Here is an 18,185-nt window from a genome sequence, read left to right on the forward strand (position 1 = left end):
CAGCCCCGGTTTGCCGCTGTGCCTAATTAAGAGCGGTGTATGTTCTGTGTGTCAGTTGACGGGGACTGGAGAACCGCTCTGTGTGTGCAGGGAGGTGTGAGCCAGCGGTAGCACTAACGCTGGCTGACCGGAGCTCGGTGTCATTAGCGGAACCGTGGCGACCGTACGGTCCAACAGATCGGCGTGAGAGTCAACGCTCCCATCACGCTCATTTCTGTAGCGGCGTCTTTCTCCTGTAGACGGTTATAGTCGTGAGACGAGGTCTGTCATTGGCCTTTCCCTCAGGAACCGCCCCTTTATTTTTGCTCATTCGCACACACACACACACACACACACACACACACACACAACGTTTGAGTTTTTTATTTCAGACTCTAGTTTCACATTCAAAAGGGCTCTGCGTTTATTAAATGTCAGGGACGTCTCAGACCTTGTTACTGCTCAACATCAGTGTTCTAGTCATGTCAGTTTATGCAGGGTGAAATCGGTTTGAACAGGTGTCTCGAAGCAGATATTCAAGGGACTTAGAAAAGGCACTTCTCCAGAGGCTGACTGAAATACACAGACACACTCACACACACACACACACACACACACACACACTAGCAAAGGAACAAATTCCATTTCTGTTCTTTTGAAATATTCTCATGCAGTTATGATGCGGAACCAGCTGGATACTCCCACGCATACACGTCCGTTCTGAATCCCAGCCCTTAAACAAGGTGAAGGTTCCTGGCAGATTTACAGTGTGGCATCTGCTTCAGCGTATGAATCTTCTGGAGATCACGTCTGAGACAGTACGGACCCATGTACATCTCCCCACGCCGTATGTCGTACTCCTGAGTGACAGTCCGTTCATCTGTGAAGCTCGGCGAAATTACATTTATCCTTCACGTAGACTGGGAAACATGGCCGTCTGAAGCAGGGCCTTATTAAAACATATTAGTGCAATATGAAGTAGCAACCCATTAGCATGAATGTCCCATTAATTACAGGCCTAGTGTGTCAGATTGGCTAAGCAGGTTGTTATTCTGCCCAATGGCATCCTCTGAATGAGCTCATTGCCCTCTCTGTCCTAATGAACGGAAACAAACATGCGAACCTCTATGTGGCCTAGATTTCCCCACATACTCCCGCTCAGTGCTCTCGTAATGAAGAGAACATTCGGTTCTCTGTTCTGTAATAGGGAGTTTGTTCTCTCGACTGTAACGCAGACGGATGTTGCAGTAGCCGGACCGCTCCCGCCCTGTTCCCCCCCTGGTTCCCCCCCTGGTTCCTGTCCACGCTTCAACACGTCCTGAAGCCTACTGACGCCTCCCCCCGCCCCTCTGAACTGCATACTCTACATCCCACAATGTGGACTTCATGCGTCTACTTTTCCTGCTAGTCGATTTATAAAGCAGTGGAGGGTGGGCTCCTATAGCCGGGTTCCTCCTGAGATTTCTATCCCATCGACAAGTTTTTCTTCTCGCTAACGTTTGAGTTTTTTACCTCGTGTGCAATCCGGGGGCTCAGGGCTGGAATTTCCCCTTTTTTCATCCCTTCTGTTCCTCTGTAATGTGTCTTTATGACATTTCTCTTTGAAAAGCGCAGTACCAATAGAACTGATTTGAATTGAATTGTGTGTAACACACAGCTCCTTCACTATGCTGTAACTAGAAGAAATCATTAATTGTGTTGGAGCAACATCCACTGTGATTTCAAAATAGTGAGATCGCTTGATGTGCTGGCTTCACAGACATTAGTTTATACACGCACACACACACACAAGGCACACACACACGCACACACACAGCACATAAACAGGCCTCAGAGAGCACTGCTTCAGCTGTACGTGCTGTAGGAGTCACGGAGCCCATTACTGGATGGCCTGGAGCAGGCTCTGCGGGAGAGGACAGCCCACGCACGGTGCGGTTTCTCCCATCCTGACAGCTACACGCCCCGAACACTGGGGCATCTCCGCCTTTCCTAACGTCTGGCAACCCCGCGAAGGGCCCCGGAGGTTCATCTGTATTCAGGACCGCGCGCGGCTTTCAAACGCGTTCGAAGGGCAATGATGATACCACAGCCGCGCCGCGGTGTCGATCTGATTGTTTCGTGCATAGCTACTAGAGCGGAACGGAGATCACGCGGGCGTGAAGGTGTACGTGCGCGTGTTTGTACAAGACAGGGCTCGTATCCGTACTGTAAAGCGTCTCCTGGTGCGGGGGCTGATCTGGGACCAGTCCTGCCCTTCAGCCCATGATGGAGAAGGGTGGTAGATGGACAGAGGAAACCTGATCATAGGACCCTACTCTGAGGAGATGTATGTATGCAGGCCCACGTCATAGCTCAGTGTTGTTAGGCTGAAATTTTATCAGACGCTCTGTCCAGGAAACGCATTGTTACTGTGAGGTTGGAAGTTTATCTTGTTTTCTTACAAAAGATTTTTGTTGCTTTTTCTCGGTTGTTTTCCTTTGTCCTCTGCCCCACTCTGTTTCTTCTTCTTTCTTTGTCTTTTTTTCTTCTTTTTACTGACTGTTGGTCAGCCCTTTGAAAGCCCCTATCACCGGCTCTCAGGGGATTCTGTGTGTCTGGGTGTATCTGCGTTGTCTGATGTCTGTGTTTTATGTTGATGTTTTGCATCTTACTCCCTTACGCGCTGCATGCATAAGAAGAGGACAGGGTCTCGGGTGGGGCTCAGCATGGTGGTGTGTGTTTGTTTCTTCAGAGCCTCACACTCGCTCAGGATGACGTTACGTTAGGGCTGAGGGGCGAATGCAGGACAGTGTGTGGTCCAGCTGACATTTAAACTCCAAAAAACCCAACTTAGAGAGAGGGCATTTCTGCACAGCTTCAACAAGGAGGGGGAACCGGAGACCTGCTTGTGCAAGGTGTCTTGAACAAGATTGTCTTCTCCTCTCTCCCAAAAATATTTGCATAATTTCAATTTCCTCTCTTATTCAAGGCACCAGGGTTATTCATTTATGCAGTGGGCTAGTTACCTAGGCGGCCTAACACACTCTCAGCCTGGGAATGGAACTTGAAGAGTTCCCTATGGATCCAGCCTTACTCAAAAAACCCTGTGCAGCCATCTTCAATGCGCAGAGAAAAGGAATCTTCTGACTACATGCAGACTTATGCCACATGCACCTTTTTCACTGATGAAGGCAGCATGTTTAAACATTTGAATATTTACTTTGGAATCTTTGAATTCGCATTGCATTTGCATCTTTACTTCGGAATCTTTGAATATACAGTGAATGCAGATATTTCACAGATGTTGGATAAGGGTAATGAAAAAGGCTCGTTTAAGAAGTCAATGGTTTTGGTAGACGGAATATCGGTTGGACATTAGCGGTTCAGTTCATTAGCGGATGTCTGACATTAGCGGTTCAGTTAGCGGTGAGAGACCGTAGTCGTCGAGGTGGAGAACGTGTCCGGAGCGGTTGAGCCCGGTGGTGACGGCGTGTGACCCCCCCGCTCCACCGCAGCACGAAGTCAGCGCCTCCCTCATACCCACAGGGCCGAGCGGCCTCCTTCTCACTAAACCTCCATAATGCACTGAGTCTCTCCTGGGCCCTGAGAGTGGAGTGGATTAAGCCCTGCTCTCTAAGCCAGACCAATGGCCTTTTTTCCGGGCTCGCTGCTAGTCATCAGGTCTTATTTTGGGCCCTGTTTACAAACAGCAGTCTGACAGCGACCGGCTTTTACCGCTGTCCGATACCACATTCATAAAGCATAACCGCAGGGGAGCACACACTCGGGCCGAGACGGAAAAAAACGCCTTTGATTTTTCACACCTGCATGTACCGGAGTGCACAGCCAAAACAACAAACACTGTGTCACTGTCCAAATACTTCCGGACTGCGCTGTGTGTCATTGCCTGCGATGGGGTTTGTTCCAGGTGTCGTATTGTGTTATGACATACTGCTTTGACAGTTTTGGCACTCTTTGGAGTAAGAACAGCTGATGCTCTCATAAAAGCCTTCAGTACCTCAGATGTTAGATCTTAGAAGAGATGTCTGCCACCGCCTTAGTAATTTTTGTTGCCAAGAGAAGTATGTTTGCGCTATATATTGGAATTGAAAAACGTTGCTTTTCTGAACATACAGTATGTGCGCATGTACGGAGCCCCCCAAAGAAACAATTCTCAATGTGGAAGTCCATACTCTCTGTCTTGTAATCTTTAAGTTCTGTATGTTTTATAATTGGTGTGCATGGTTTTTTTACATTACATTACGTGGCATTTAGCAGATGCTCTTATCCAGAGCGACGTACAACAAAGTGCAAATCAATCACAAGAACAAGTGCAAAAGTAGACCTGAGAGGACAGTACAGTTCCGAGTCCTAGTGTAAACATACAGAAATTCAGAACCCTTGAAGAGTTTTCTAATGTGAGCCAGTCAGCATGCAATTAAATGGCTGAACAGCTAACCAAGTTTGAATGTAGCCAGTTAAAGTAATCTTGGATGCAAACAAAAAATTATCATGACTTAATTAATAAAGAATTCAGCAGTAGGACAGATTGCTTTTTAAGTTGTGTTGTCTTTCTTTGGTGATATATTATAAGATATACATAGACACCATTTTATTAAAGGGATATGGCACTCGAACCCGTGGTATATCATGGATATTTCCGTGGCTAGAGGTTCCATGGCAAACATGCCTGTAACAATCCGTTATTTACAGATGGATTTAACTTTACAAGTTTGCTTGATAGTTCTGAAAAACCATGCGTACACAAATCGGTAAACTGAGCTCACGGATTTGCGTGATGTGTGCTATTTGGACCACAACAGCGTGGTCTGACAGCTGATTGGATACTTTCAGCTCAGAGGGTGTGCGCCGCGCGACATTACCCCTGTTACTCCGGTAAAGTGGGGAGAAGCGGAATCTTCTAGAAATCAGGCTGTTGGCATCTAAACAAGATTCTCACAGAACAAATCCCATTTCTCTTGCTGATTCAAACGCAGTTCTGCTTTGAATGGCCTGAGGTGGTCCTGCCCTGGGCTGGTAATTCACATGTTTCAGGTTTGATCATGATGAAAAGAACAGCGTCTCATCAGGAAAAATGTTTTTCCCTTTTAGTTTGTTTGCTAATTATCTGTCTTTCACCATGTTGGAAGCCATTTCATATGACCTGTTACATCAGGTGCTTTTTCCATCTGCCAACTGATTGAGGAGCAGTGTGACAGGAGATCCTTCTATTGCACTTTTTCCTTTTGATTTCACACATTTAACGCTACCGCCCAGTCGTTTATGCTGCCTAGCATTCGTTAATGACATTCATCCACCACCTCCCGGTTACCACAGAGGAAGAAGCCAGTGTGGAGTCAGAAAGGTCCGTGACCGCGCTGACCGAGTCTAGCTATCACTCACCACCTCTCTTTTCTTTTCCCGTGTCACCCGCAGGGACTCATGATCCTGCTGCAGAACCTACCCACCATGCACTGGGGCAACGAGGAGGTCAGCGTTCTCCTGGCCGAGGCCTACAGGTTGAAGTTCGCCTTCGCCGACGCGCCCAATCACTACAAGAGATGAGAGTCGCTGACGGCCTGCGGAAGTTCCACATTCACAGTCCCCTCTATCCCCCGGTCTTTCCCCCCGGTCTGTCCCCCGCTACACGGCTCCAGTGAGATATAGTTAGCTTTTTCTACTCCGTGTGCAGTTGTGAGAAGCGGCTCCTGATGTTATAAATGTTCGCAGTGGCTGCTGGGAGCTGCAGAGGGGAAGTGGAGGCGGGGGCAGAGAAATTACCGTCAAGCTCTTAATGGTCCTGAGACACTTTTTGGAACGAATTAGCATGCCAAATTAGCGTGCCGATTTCTTTTCGCTTAATTATGTCTAATATCGTAGCGTTACCTTCATGCACTTCACATTAAATAATCTTCATTGTAACAAAGAAATACGGTTACTTTAAATAGACTCGAAACAAAAAAGATTTTCTAGTTAAATGAAAGGTTTTTGTAATACGCAAATGTCGTAACTGTGAGCCCCCGGCTCTACAGTGGCACTTTAGAGGGATGATCTGTCTCATTTGGCATGCTTGTTAATCATGCAATACAACCCAAAACAGATTCAGGATAATTATTACAGGTAAGTGCTCTGCCTCCTCTTGTCTTAGCTCTCTAGCCTCCCCTGTTACACACTCCATTGCCACCTGTGGCCGTCTCTCATAATTAAGCCGACCTAAGCCAACTAAAAAAGCCCACGCTTACAAAACCATGGCCAATTTCCCGGGGATTGATACCCCGTCCCTGTTCGTGTGTTCCCTGGCAAAAGTTTTCAGAGAGTGTGATTGGTTTTCAGGAGTCATATTACTGGCCATGGCAGGAGAAAGACCTTGTTAATTTACAGCCTGCTGTTTGATTGGCCAAGAGCTGAGACCATGACATGGGTCAAAGACAGGTCTTTTCCCTTGCCTGGAACTCGTTTAGACTAGAAAACCAAGGCCAGGCAGGCCAAGATCTTGGTCTTTCACCCAGGAGAAGATATATGTGCATGTACACACCCATGCACACACACACACACTCACACACACACACTCACATACACACACACTCACACACACACACTCACATACACACACACACTCACACACACACGCACACACACACACACGCACATACTCACACACTCACACGCACACACGCACACACACACACTCACGCGCACACGTATACACGTATACATACGCATAGACACACATGTATGCAGACACATGCACACACACACACACACACACACACACACACTCTCTATATACACTATCTTACACTTCTTGGGAGTGCTATCTACATCCTAAAACTCAAGCATAAGCATTACATTGTGTTTCTGAGAATTTGTGGCATATGAAATAGATTTAATTTGATCCAAGGCAACGTAAAAGCATGCTTTTGTCATACTTTATATTAAACTGTATTAAAATAATAGATATTTGACCATCAGCCCCCCCCCCCCCAAAAAAAAAAACCACAAAAAAAACACAAGTTTAATCCTAACCTTTTTTTAACCAAGGACTACCTCAGGAATATGTCGGGTTCGAGTCATCATTAAAGTGATTGTAAGAAGGCGTGGTAATCCATCATCACGTGACAGTTATCGCCATTTTAATTCCTTAAACGCTAGTCTTTTACTGCCGAAGGATTTCTTCAGTTTGCCTTAACCTGGCCAGTTGGTTTCTGTTTGCGGTGGAAACAGAGGTGCGATACTCTTCGTTCGTGGTAGCAGTAACCTAGAGGTCTCGATATTCATACCAATTAGAAGTTGCAGTATGTGCTTTTTGAAAACTCCTGTCGGATAACCCAAGATTAACCATAAAAGTTGCATGAACCATTTGCTGTTTTACACATGTTGCTGCCACGCTCGGGGGAGGTTTACCCAGGAGATGATCATGTTTTTGGTGTTTGAAGTATCGGGGGAGAAACAGCTCTTATATTTCTTTTGAACATGACGGGCTTTAATGTACGTGTATGTATGTGCCACATTCACTGCTCATTTCTTATCCTCTGTGGCTAGAAGCTGCACTTGACAAAAAGTCTATTTTTTCCCATTTTGTATAAAATATATTCTTTCAATCTGCATTTTATTTTCATTGTTTTTTTAACAACTGTTTACACAAGCCTATAATGTTGTGCCTAATGGAGCGATACTGCATTATAGATATTTATTTTATTTTTATGATAATTGAAGATCCCCCGTGATTAACAGTGGAACAGAATCATGAGAAAGATCCATTCGTGCTGGCGATCTTTGGAGTTGGAGTTTCATACGTCTGCCTTTTTCTTTTCCTTCGCTGTGAAAGCTGTTTGGTGCACAGTCTGAGTTTTCGTCATGTTAACCAGGAATCCCACAGTCTGTTCCTGGAGGGCTGCAGTCTCTGCTGGATTTTGGTGTTTCAGCACTTATGTGCTTAATTTGAGTGCTTAATTTAAGTCATTGATTGGCTAAATTGTCCACTTAATTTCTTCTTTTTTTTTCTTTTCTCCCCCCCCCAAGGCCTAAATTGGCTTCTGATTGAGGGGAGAGCACAGAAACCTCTGGAAACTGTGGCCCTCCAGGATGGGAGATTGAGACCCTGATGTAAACTGTGGGCTTTAAGCTGTGTACACACTTACGCAATCGAGTTGCACATCTGGTCACCCCAGAATGCGTAGGTGCAGATATCCCTGCTACCAGTTCCGAGTATTTTTTGTGTTTTTTTGGTTTGTTTGTTCGTTTGTTTTTTAATAGATTGATGTGTAGGGCAGTACATTTGCATATATGGTAGTATGTTTCCAAATAACAAAATATAATCTAAGACATTTTCAATGGAAAGAAACACAAATGTACTAATTGCGTTTATGGAGACGATAAGATAGTGTTCATTTTCATCTGATGCTCAACTCCTGGGCGCTGGAATATAACCAGCTGGTTTAGGTGTGCTCTCCGTTACAACATGCAATTAAGTTGTGCGGTTATATCACCTTATAGTGTGGGTGTGTACGTGGCATGACATTTACCCATGAATATGAACTTCAAGTTGCCATGGAGATTTATGGAGCATTCGTTCCGGGGTGGCCCTCATCCATTCAGACTCTCAGACGCATATTGTATATCAAAATGAGCTTCTAGGGGAATGTGACCTCTGAAATTTGGTGATTTGAGTTGCTTTTTTATTTTTTTTCTTCTTCTTCTTCTTCACTTGGGACAAGTGTGAGATGTTTAGGAATCTTCAGATAACAAAATTGAGATGGGTCTATCCACCGATCCATACTGGAACATCTGAGAAGGGTAGCTTACTGCAGTAAACATGTCCGTGAGTTGAAATGATGTACAAAGTAATGCATTTTGAAAACGAAGACCTGTAAATAGAAACAAATGTGTAAATAAATACTATATGACATAACAAGTGGCATCAAAAGCCTCCTTATTGCGTTGGTTCCATACACCAAGTATGAAAAATTAATCATCAAATAATACTGAAAAATAACATAAACATTTGCTCTGGTGATAAAACAGGATCTGTATATTATATTTACATGTTTTAGCAAATATTTAGTTTTCATTGTTTATATTAAATCTTCATCTTCATATGGCATATCTAAACATAACCTACTCTTAATATTACATTGCATTTATTACATTTATGGCATTTGGCAGACACTCTTATCCAGAGCAACTTACAGTTGATCAAAGCCGGAGACAATCCTCCCCTGGAGCAATGCAGGGTTAAGGGCCTTGCTCAGGGGCCCAATGGCTGTGCGGATCGTATTGTAGCTACACTGGGATTAGAACCACCGACCTTGCAGGTCCCAGTCATGTAATATACTATATGCATATCTTTCTGCTTAATAACAAGGCACACCTTTTTATGATATACCAGATGTTTTCATTATTTACATATGCACTAAATCACTCTTTAGAAATCATGAAGAACTTTGGTAAATAATGTATGGTTATATATGTGTTTATGAGTGGTAATAGCAAGTGCGTGATGGTGTTATGTCTGCTTTCTGAAGTGTGGTAGACTGAGACCTCAGACACTGTGGTTGTTTGTGAATTGTCTGGTGGTGTGAACACCTGACCTGGGGCAAACACATATTTAAAGTGTTGCCTTCAATTACTTTCAAATATATCTCATTAAAATGATCTTGAAATGTTTTTTTTTACTAATATAAAGTATTTGTATCGCAATGCTGATCATTCCCATTTCATTTCTTTATTGCAACGTGTTCTCATGATTATGTGCCCAACTTAACCTTCATCCACATTTTCATCATTCCCCAGGAAAAAAGCCATTTTGCTCTCCCAAATCATTAATGTGTCAAACAGCTTGTCACACTGCGACATTTATCCAATTTATCTTCCAAAATTAGTCCCCGGCCTTTTAAACAACTTTCATGGCTCCCACTGGCTTGCTATTTGGCATGGCATTCCATCAAGGTACTTGAAATGTATTTGATACAGTATTTAAAAGGTATTTTTAAAATAGCAGCAGTATGGCTTCTCGTGAAAGTGTTTGTAGAGTCAGTCATGCCTGTTCTGAAACAGCCCCGGGGGTCTGTTTCTGTTGCAGCTCATCTTTAATTACCTACTCTGTGTTAATAACACATCTCCAAGAGTCAGTGTGAAACTTACCTTCAACTCCTTTCCACTTATGAAAATGAACACAACTCAGTCTGTGAATGCCGTTAAAAAAGCCTTAATTAAACCTCTCCTTAATTGCCTTTTGTTGAGCCTGAAGACAGTCAGTCTTTCTTTGTAAATTTGAGAATGGAGTCAGTTTCTTTGCCCTTCCGTGTACTTTTTCTAAAAATTTCATTATCTCTCCTATAGCGGGGAGCCATGGGTAACTTTAAATGTGGTTCAGACAAAAGTATAGTATAGCATTAATAAACATCCATGATTTACACTCGATAGTTGTTTAATATACGCCAGCACTTTCTCTGCCTTCCCTACTGCACACACTCATCAGCACAATTTCTACATTCAGATAGACTTGGGTCATCTGCTACACCCAAGTCATTTTTTACGTTGTGCGCATTCTGTTTTGACCCGTCCCATAAAATAATCCTGCCATAAATTATGCCGATATGTAGAACAGTGTTTAGCCACGCTAAGGTGTTTTCCAACTCTGAATACTGTTTTAAACTTAATGACTTTCAAACTGCTTGATGAACTCATTTTGTCCTCTATTGTACAAATTACTTTTTTGATAGTAATATCATTAACAGGGTTAATTATGTAAACATGCCAGAGCACTGCAGAATACTCAGTTTGTGTGCCTTTGTACGGTAGGTAATGTATCAATTTGCCATCGCTCTATGAAGAAGGCAGGCTAATACAAATCTCGCCAATTCAAGTGTGTGTTCAGTTGTTATAGTAACAATTATTAGAACATTGTAATGTGTTTTACTGCATAAATAAATCATAGGTGCTGTGATATGGGTTTGGGGTAATTAGGTTAGGTTTTAATATATGCGTGTTGTGGAGGGGGGCTCTTGTTTGACTGACTGATGTTTTCAGTGGCATGTAATTTAGTGCCCCAAGCAATACAGACCATTTCAATAATTGGATAAGCCTGCTTAAAATGCACATTAATGTGCAGTTTAACAAAAGGGGGAAATGCATGCAAGATGGGGATTTCATTTATACATCGAATAAATATAAATTTACTTGTATATATTATATGTAAATGTTCCTGTGTGAATTATGCACACGTGTGAAGACTGCGTCAGTCTTGTGCATTGTCACATTGGCCCCAGTTGCAGTCCTCAGACCCCAGAGGTGCTCGTCCTGACCTTCTCCTTCCCAGAACAATGTCCTCATCCTCACTTTTCACCTCTCTGGTCCAGTACTCACACCACCCAGATGCTGTTAAAGAGTAGGCCCAAAACCCCATGGAGTATACACATGACTTTTAAACTCATCGCAAAGAGTCGGGGGTTCCAGTGCCTGTTCCAGTTCCCTGGCTAAATTACCAGCCTGGCTCTCCCAACCTGCCACCAAATCATCCACGCATTTAATTGGCAAAGAAAAATGGTTCTCTTCCTCACCAGGTTAGCTGATGTGTGGTAAGCATTCTGGCACAAAATGGCTGCCATGCATCACCCAGGTGGGTGCTACACATTGAGGGTGGTTGAGGGGAGTTTCCCCCCTCATCACTGTAAAGTGCTTTGAGTGTCAGAAAAGGGCTATATATATATATATATATATATATATATATATATATATATATATATATATATATATGTAGGGATCTGTCTATCCAGCTTACAACCAAGAAACCAATACAGTCCTCTCCGTCCAATAGTGACTCCCCACGTCATTCACAATTAATATAAATAACTGACTGCACCTCCCATTGTTCTACAGTCTTAGACAACATATGGCAGCAGATCATGTGATATGACAAATAGTTCTTGTAAATGTCACAATTATGCGCCTTAGAAAGAGCCACCTCCCACAGACCTCAGTTAAAAAAAAAAAACTTGATTAGACACAGGTGCTCAGTTTACATAGAATTTTATGATGCTTGCTGCTTGCTTTACACTGCCACACCTCACACATAACTATCATTCACAGACTTAAATCTTCTTATTTAAATAGAAGAGTAACTCCATTTTACAGAATCACCTGCACAGAATGTTTTTAGTTAAGGGGAGGCTAAAAGATTCAAACATTTCAGCATATTGTCTTCATCGTGGGAGTGGTGTCTTACAAACCTAAGTCTTACAAACCTAACTACAGTCTTACAAACCTAACTACAGAATCGCCACAGGCGTAAGAGCTAATTGGACAGGAACTACAGTACCAATCAGAGCCTTTTTTTCCACACTGGCTATTAACAAGTACTTAACCTGTGGCAGCAAATCCAAAAAATAAATGCATTTTAAATAGGAAAGGATAGCGCTCTAATTTCCGGCCTGAATAAAAGCGCTCCAGGCAGAGGGTAGACTTCAGTTCTGGTCCGGTGGGCATGGGTGAGGGATGGGGGGGATTGTGGGGCAGCAGATGTCTCTGGGAGAGTGGTTCACTTGAAAGCCAGCTGTACATATGGGCACCGCCATTGACTAACAAGTTTCTGTGGCTGTGCTGCGCAAATTCCCATGATCCTCTCCCTCCCCCCCCCCCCCCCGTCCCTATTTTTACCCCAAACACCTGTGCCTGTGTCCCAGGCTGGGGGACTACATCCCCACTGCTGCTCATGGAGGCGAGCCTGCCCTCACAAGCACTTACTGCCGGTCCCGTCAGTCCCATCCAGGGTGTTTTTACCCAAATGATGGAGCAGGAGAGGTTCAGAAAGAAATGTTAACATTCCGACTGGAAATCAATTGGAAGTAAGTTCTCTTTCTTTCTGTGTCCTTAGGTTACACATTATTTTTCGAGCACTTGGCCATAATTCTGGCACAGTGGGCCTTTTGCACATGCTGGATTCCGCAGTCTTACAGTCCTGGTAATTTGATGTGATTAAGATGGAAGTCTTGAGTCCTCTCACGATGTTGCCATGTCCCGAATGCATTCTCAGGCTTTTCCTGCAGTGACACACAAGGCCTGCTTCTCCTTCATGGAGACTGTGCACTGCTGCAGTATGGATCACACACCATTGGTGGGGAACGGGGAGGGAGTGGTTTGAGAATGAGGTTCATGAGGAGCTCTGAAGTCCCTGTGTGAATTCATGCCGCTCCATATCCTGTGCCTCTGTGGAGAATGGACTGACCTCCTGGAGCTGGCATACAGTTTGAACATGTCGGGATGGTTAGTTCCGCCTGGGCAATTGCTTTGAGGAGGCCCCGGAGTGAGTCAGAACACTTGGTCATTCCTTATGCAGCTTGCAATGTTAGCAAAGTGATGAGTATTCATCTTGCTTTCAGAAAGCCACTGCTGAATTTTAAGAGGGGCAGGGTGTGTGTGTGTGTGTGTGTGTGTGTATGTATGCGGGGGGGCTATAATATGCCAGCAGGTAATTTTCATATGCACCAAAGTGCAGGACACAGTGTTAAATCAGTTTCCCAACCAATCAGCCCAGCAGCCTCTTCCATCAATTACAGTTAATATCTCACCCTGTCCTTGATTACCGAGCACATAAATAACGGACAGAGTGTGAGGGAGGGAGAGAGAGAGAACGGGGAGAGAGTCGGGGTGTGGAGGGAGCAGGAGAAGGTAAGATGTGGGTCAGGCCCTAGGCCATGAATTAAGAGCCTTGATTTCACGTGGGTACTGCTAATTATTTATGAACAGAATGTATAAAAATGTCCTCCCTGAATCATGGATGATATCAATGACAAGCATACACCCACTCATTGCCAAAAAAAGTACCAGGCAGGTAAGAGAGTTGTTGATTTCTTCGGAGAAGTAGTTGTTCTTGGGAGTTTCTCATCGTGATGTGGAGTGTTGTGAATTTGTGAGATTAATGTGTCTATGCGATGTGTGCAGGCTTTCAGGGCCTGTTGGGAGGGGTGGGGGTAATTTGCTCCTGAGTGGAGCCTTAAGTACCTGCTCTTAGCCGCACTGAACTGTGACCTGATTCTGCTGTGTCCTTGTTTCGGCAGTAGAAGTTATCGACTCCTCAGCCCTCACCACAATGCTGGCTGGGGGCTTCGGTTTGGGGGGTTGGGGTAGCTGTGAGGTGTGGGGCAGGGTTTGGGAGGTGGGGGGTGTGTGAGGTGTAGGGCAGGGTTTGGGGGGTGAGGGGTGTGTGAGGTGCAGGGCAGGGTTTGGGGGGTGGGGGTTGGGGTAGCTCTGATGTGCGGGGCAGGGTTTGGGGGGTGAGGGGTGTGTGAGGTGCAGGGCAGGGTTTGGGGGGTGGGGGTTGGGGTAGCTCTGATGTGCGGGGCAGGGTTTGGGGGGTGGGGGGTGTGTGAGGTGCAGGGCAGGGTTTGGGGGGTGGGGGGTGTGTGAGGTGCAGGGCAGGGTTTGGGGGGTGGGGGGTGTGTGAGGTGCAGGGCAGGGTTTGGGGGGTGGGGGGTGTGTGAGGTGCAGGGCAGGGTTTGGGGGGTGGGGGGTGTGTGAGGTGCAGGGCAGGGTTTAGGGGGGGGTGTGTGAGGTGTGGGGCAGGGTCTGGGGGGTTGGGGTAGCTGTGAGGTGCGGGGCAGGGTTTGGGGGGTGGGGGGTGTGTGAGGTGCAGGGCAGGGTTTGGGGGGTGGGGGGTGTGTGAGGTGCAGGGCAGGGTTTGGGGGGTGAGGGGTGTGTGAGGTGCAGGGCAGGGTTTGGGGGGTGGGGGGTGTGTGAGGTGCAGGGCAGGGTTTAGGGGGGGGTGTGTGAGGTGTGGGGCAGGGTCTGGGGGGTTGGGGTAGCTGTGAGGTGCGGGGCAGGGTTTGGGGGGTGGGGGGTGTGTGAGGTGCAGGGCAGGGTTTGGGGGGTGGGGGGTGTGTGAGGTGCAGGGCAGGGTTTGGGGGGTGAGGGGTGTGTGAGGTGCAGGGCAGGGTTTGGGGGGTGGGGGTTGGGGTAGCTCTGATGTGCGGGGCAGGGTTTCCGCATCGCTGCCAGAGCGGAGTGTGTTTGCTGTTCTCCTCTCTCCTCTGAGCTGGAGGAGGACGTGTCCCACAGCCCGGCGAGATTTCACACCGCCTGCTCGCTAATAACCTCTGAAATCTCATCAATGGCGGCGCTTTTATCTACCCGTCCCATCCCTCCCCTCTTAAAGACACATAATTGAATGTGATTAAAGAGTCTCTCAGATTAGTCCCCCCCCCCTTTCCCAAAACCCTGAACAGCAGTGACTTCCTCGACAGTTTGTTTCGACTCGTTTTTCATTAGGAAAACCTGCGTCGCCTTCCAGGAGGTGTCAGGAACACACCCGGGCTTGCTGAGGAGTTGTCATTATACACAGCTCTCACCAGCCTATACACGTCTCCCCGTAAATTAAACCAAATGCAGGCCCTGTAAATCTCACATTGCAATTTTATTACCTGGAGAAAATGAAAAACGCTTTGCTCTTAAATGATGATTTCAGAATGGCCTGTGCCTTTAAAGTTACAGTTTCTTTCCTCTCATATAATCCTGCAACGGAGGTTCGTCAGTCTGGAGGGAACTTTTAGAGGTTAGATTTTTGTCAAATGTCAGCATGTATGTACATAGTCCGTTTCTGAATGAACAGGAGTTGAAGCCGAAGGTCTCTTCTCATCCTGACTCGAATTCAAATGAGCCCTCATCACCTTGGCTATCCAGTGGTTAAATGCTAACTGTTAGCCACCCTGGAGTCCTGCTGTGCTCTTTTGCATAAAACCAAACTTGGATGTTAGTCTGCTCATTAGTGTTATCCTTTTTGGCACCATGTAGAGCAAAAGCCACAAAAAACCTCAACCTTCGATTGTTATAGGGTGGCCTGTAGCGTAGCGATTAAGGTAATGACTGGGACACGCAAGGTAGATGGTTCTAATCCGTCAAATTATGTTGTATTTACCACAGTGCCTGCTTTCACTGTACTATTTTCCACAGGGTATGGATGAATCTGCCTTTTTCCAAAGCTTTTTTTCAGTCCCAGTTCAATCTGATCATCAGAAGCCATCACCTCGTTATTCTGTATAAAGGTGCTGTTGCTTTAAATCACTTGTAGCGTTCACATGTATTGTGTTGTTGTTTTTGTCTTGCTAAGTGCTAATTTTCTTCAAGCACTAGGAAACACTGGATGGGTCAAAGGCTTTTATTTTTAGTTTTTTGTTTCCCCTGAATTTCTCCTCCCCACTTGAAATTTAAAAGCATCTTATTCGATGCAGCTCAAAAGGCCCCTCATTTGCATATGCAGATCAGGTTGTCCCTGAAATAGAGTAAACCGAACAATGAAGGAACAACATGCAACTCTGCAATTGTTTGAAACAAAGAATAATTAAATTAACCTGACAAAGTGGTACAAATTCAAGTGTCATATTTCCATAATGGTATAGTGCCATAATAATGAATTGTGCTTATTACAGCTCAATAGAATTTAACTGTGTGTTTTTCTTTTGACTGAAATGGAATAATTTACTGCGTGGTACAAACCCTCAATTTTGCTTACCTTTTCTCGAGCTGTACAAGAGACATATTGTGTGAAAATAATGATACTTGCTTCCAAATAATATTATTTTACCTAGTGATTTTCTTTATTGTGCAAATGTGTCAGGATTAGACTTGAGGTAACGCACAGAGTTACGCACGTCAGTGTTGTGAGATGGCTCATTCTGTAAAGACACCGGGCTCTGGTGCGATGACGTTACCTCAGCACAGACCAGTGTCAGTGCTATCTGTGGCCATCCAAGATTATTCTCATCTGAACAATAGACTACAGAAGAAACATGTTAGATCTCCCACTGACTATCCATGTCAAAAGGATGTTGACACCGCGGAACTCAAGTTTACCGGCGCCGTCATTTTGTGCCGTTTGCAGCCAGAGACTGCGCGGTAGGGCCGCTGAATGCAGCTCCTCCACTAAGCCTGTGAGAGAGAAGGACTCAGCAGACACAAACTGAAACAAAACTGAATTTGAGTATTACTGTATTGTCCTAATAACACAATAACTTTGGCACATGGGGAGACATGAGATGGAGAAAAAACACAGGTTGTGTCTTTTCCTGCAAGAAAAAATCGTTTTTTTAAGGGTATTGTTGGCTGGAGCCAAATGAGCTGGTGAGCTGCATCTCTCAACAAAACCAGGAAATGAGCATCAGAAATAAAGCCTGGTTTTGGCCCGCTTGATCAGAACATGAAACTCCTCTGGAGTGCAGTTCTCCACCGTAATGACTGTATAAGCTAACGGGCTACAGCACAGGGTTTGGAAAGGAATCTGTGTATCTGCACTCATCTGAATTGATGCAGCCATGAGACTGAGCTACAAGTAATGTGCTACTCCAAAATCTGGAGAAGTAAAGCTAATAGGTTATTAGCGGTGAATGAAAGCTGGAACAGGAGTTGAAAATGAAGGTCTCTTCACATCCTGCCTCATCACCTTCTGTCTTGCCTGTATAGAGTGTGAGGAGTTAGTTTTGTTTTCCAATGGTTAAATGCTATCTGTTAGCTACCCTGGAGATACGCTGTGTTCTTTTAAGTGTTGGTCTGCTCTTGGAAGCATCCTTGCTTAATATTTCTGCAGCAATGAGCTACAGTATAAGTAATGTGCTATTCCAAAATTTGTAGAAGCAAAGCTGGATTTAAAAAATATTAAACTGGGGAAACCAACCAGTCCCTTCTCTGTAGGGGGGGGAGTAATTGTGATCGACACTTCTAAACGAAACTCTTTTTGTTTTAATGAAAAATTAATGTGATCAGAGCTGCTTTTAAATACTGTTAAATACTCCTGTGACTGGCTTCAAACCAGCCACTGGAAATTATTTGAAGTCTTCTGTTATAATTCACCAGTTTAGTCTGTAGTCATAGTTACAATACATTATGTGCTGTCACTTCAAGAGTCAGTTGTAATACCACAATCCTGATCTCATCTAATCTGTTAGTGAGGTTCGCTCCTCAGTAAGTACAAGTGAATGGCCTTTTATATGTTAAAGCTGCATTACAAATTCTGTGGATTTGTACAATACTGTAAATAAGGGTTTTCAGAGTAGCATATTGAGCCAAGGCACTTGGACAGGTCACCAGTCTATCGCAGGGCACACACACCATTCACTCACACACTCATACCCACAGGCAATTTAGACTCTCCAATCAGCCTAACCTGCATGTCTTTGGACTGTGGGAGAAACCCACGCAAACACGAAATACTGACCTCACTTGGGCCAGGAGTCTCACCC

The 18,185-nt window shown here is 44.9% G+C and overlaps 1 protein-coding gene across 2 annotated transcripts in view; it reads left to right on the forward strand.

Moving 5' to 3' along the window:
• Window positions 1-8,872, forward strand: part of tbc1d22a (TBC1 domain family, member 22a) — a 156,478-nt gene extending 147,606 nt beyond the window's left edge. For both annotated transcript variants that reach the window (XM_061251433.1, XM_061251432.1), the window contains exon 13: window positions 5,395-8,872. In XM_061251433.1, coding sequence (XP_061107417.1) covers window positions 5,395-5,523 — 129 coding nt within the window. In that variant the 3' untranslated portion in view covers window positions 5,524-8,872. The remainder of the gene's footprint in view (window positions 1-5,394) is intronic.
• Window positions 8,873-18,185: the final 9,313 nt, after the last annotated feature.

The sequence above is a fragment of the Conger conger genome, chromosome 8 (assembly GCF_963514075.1).
Source record: "Conger conger chromosome 8, fConCon1.1, whole genome shotgun sequence".
NCBI lineage: Eukaryota > Metazoa > Chordata > Actinopteri > Anguilliformes > Congridae > Conger > Conger conger.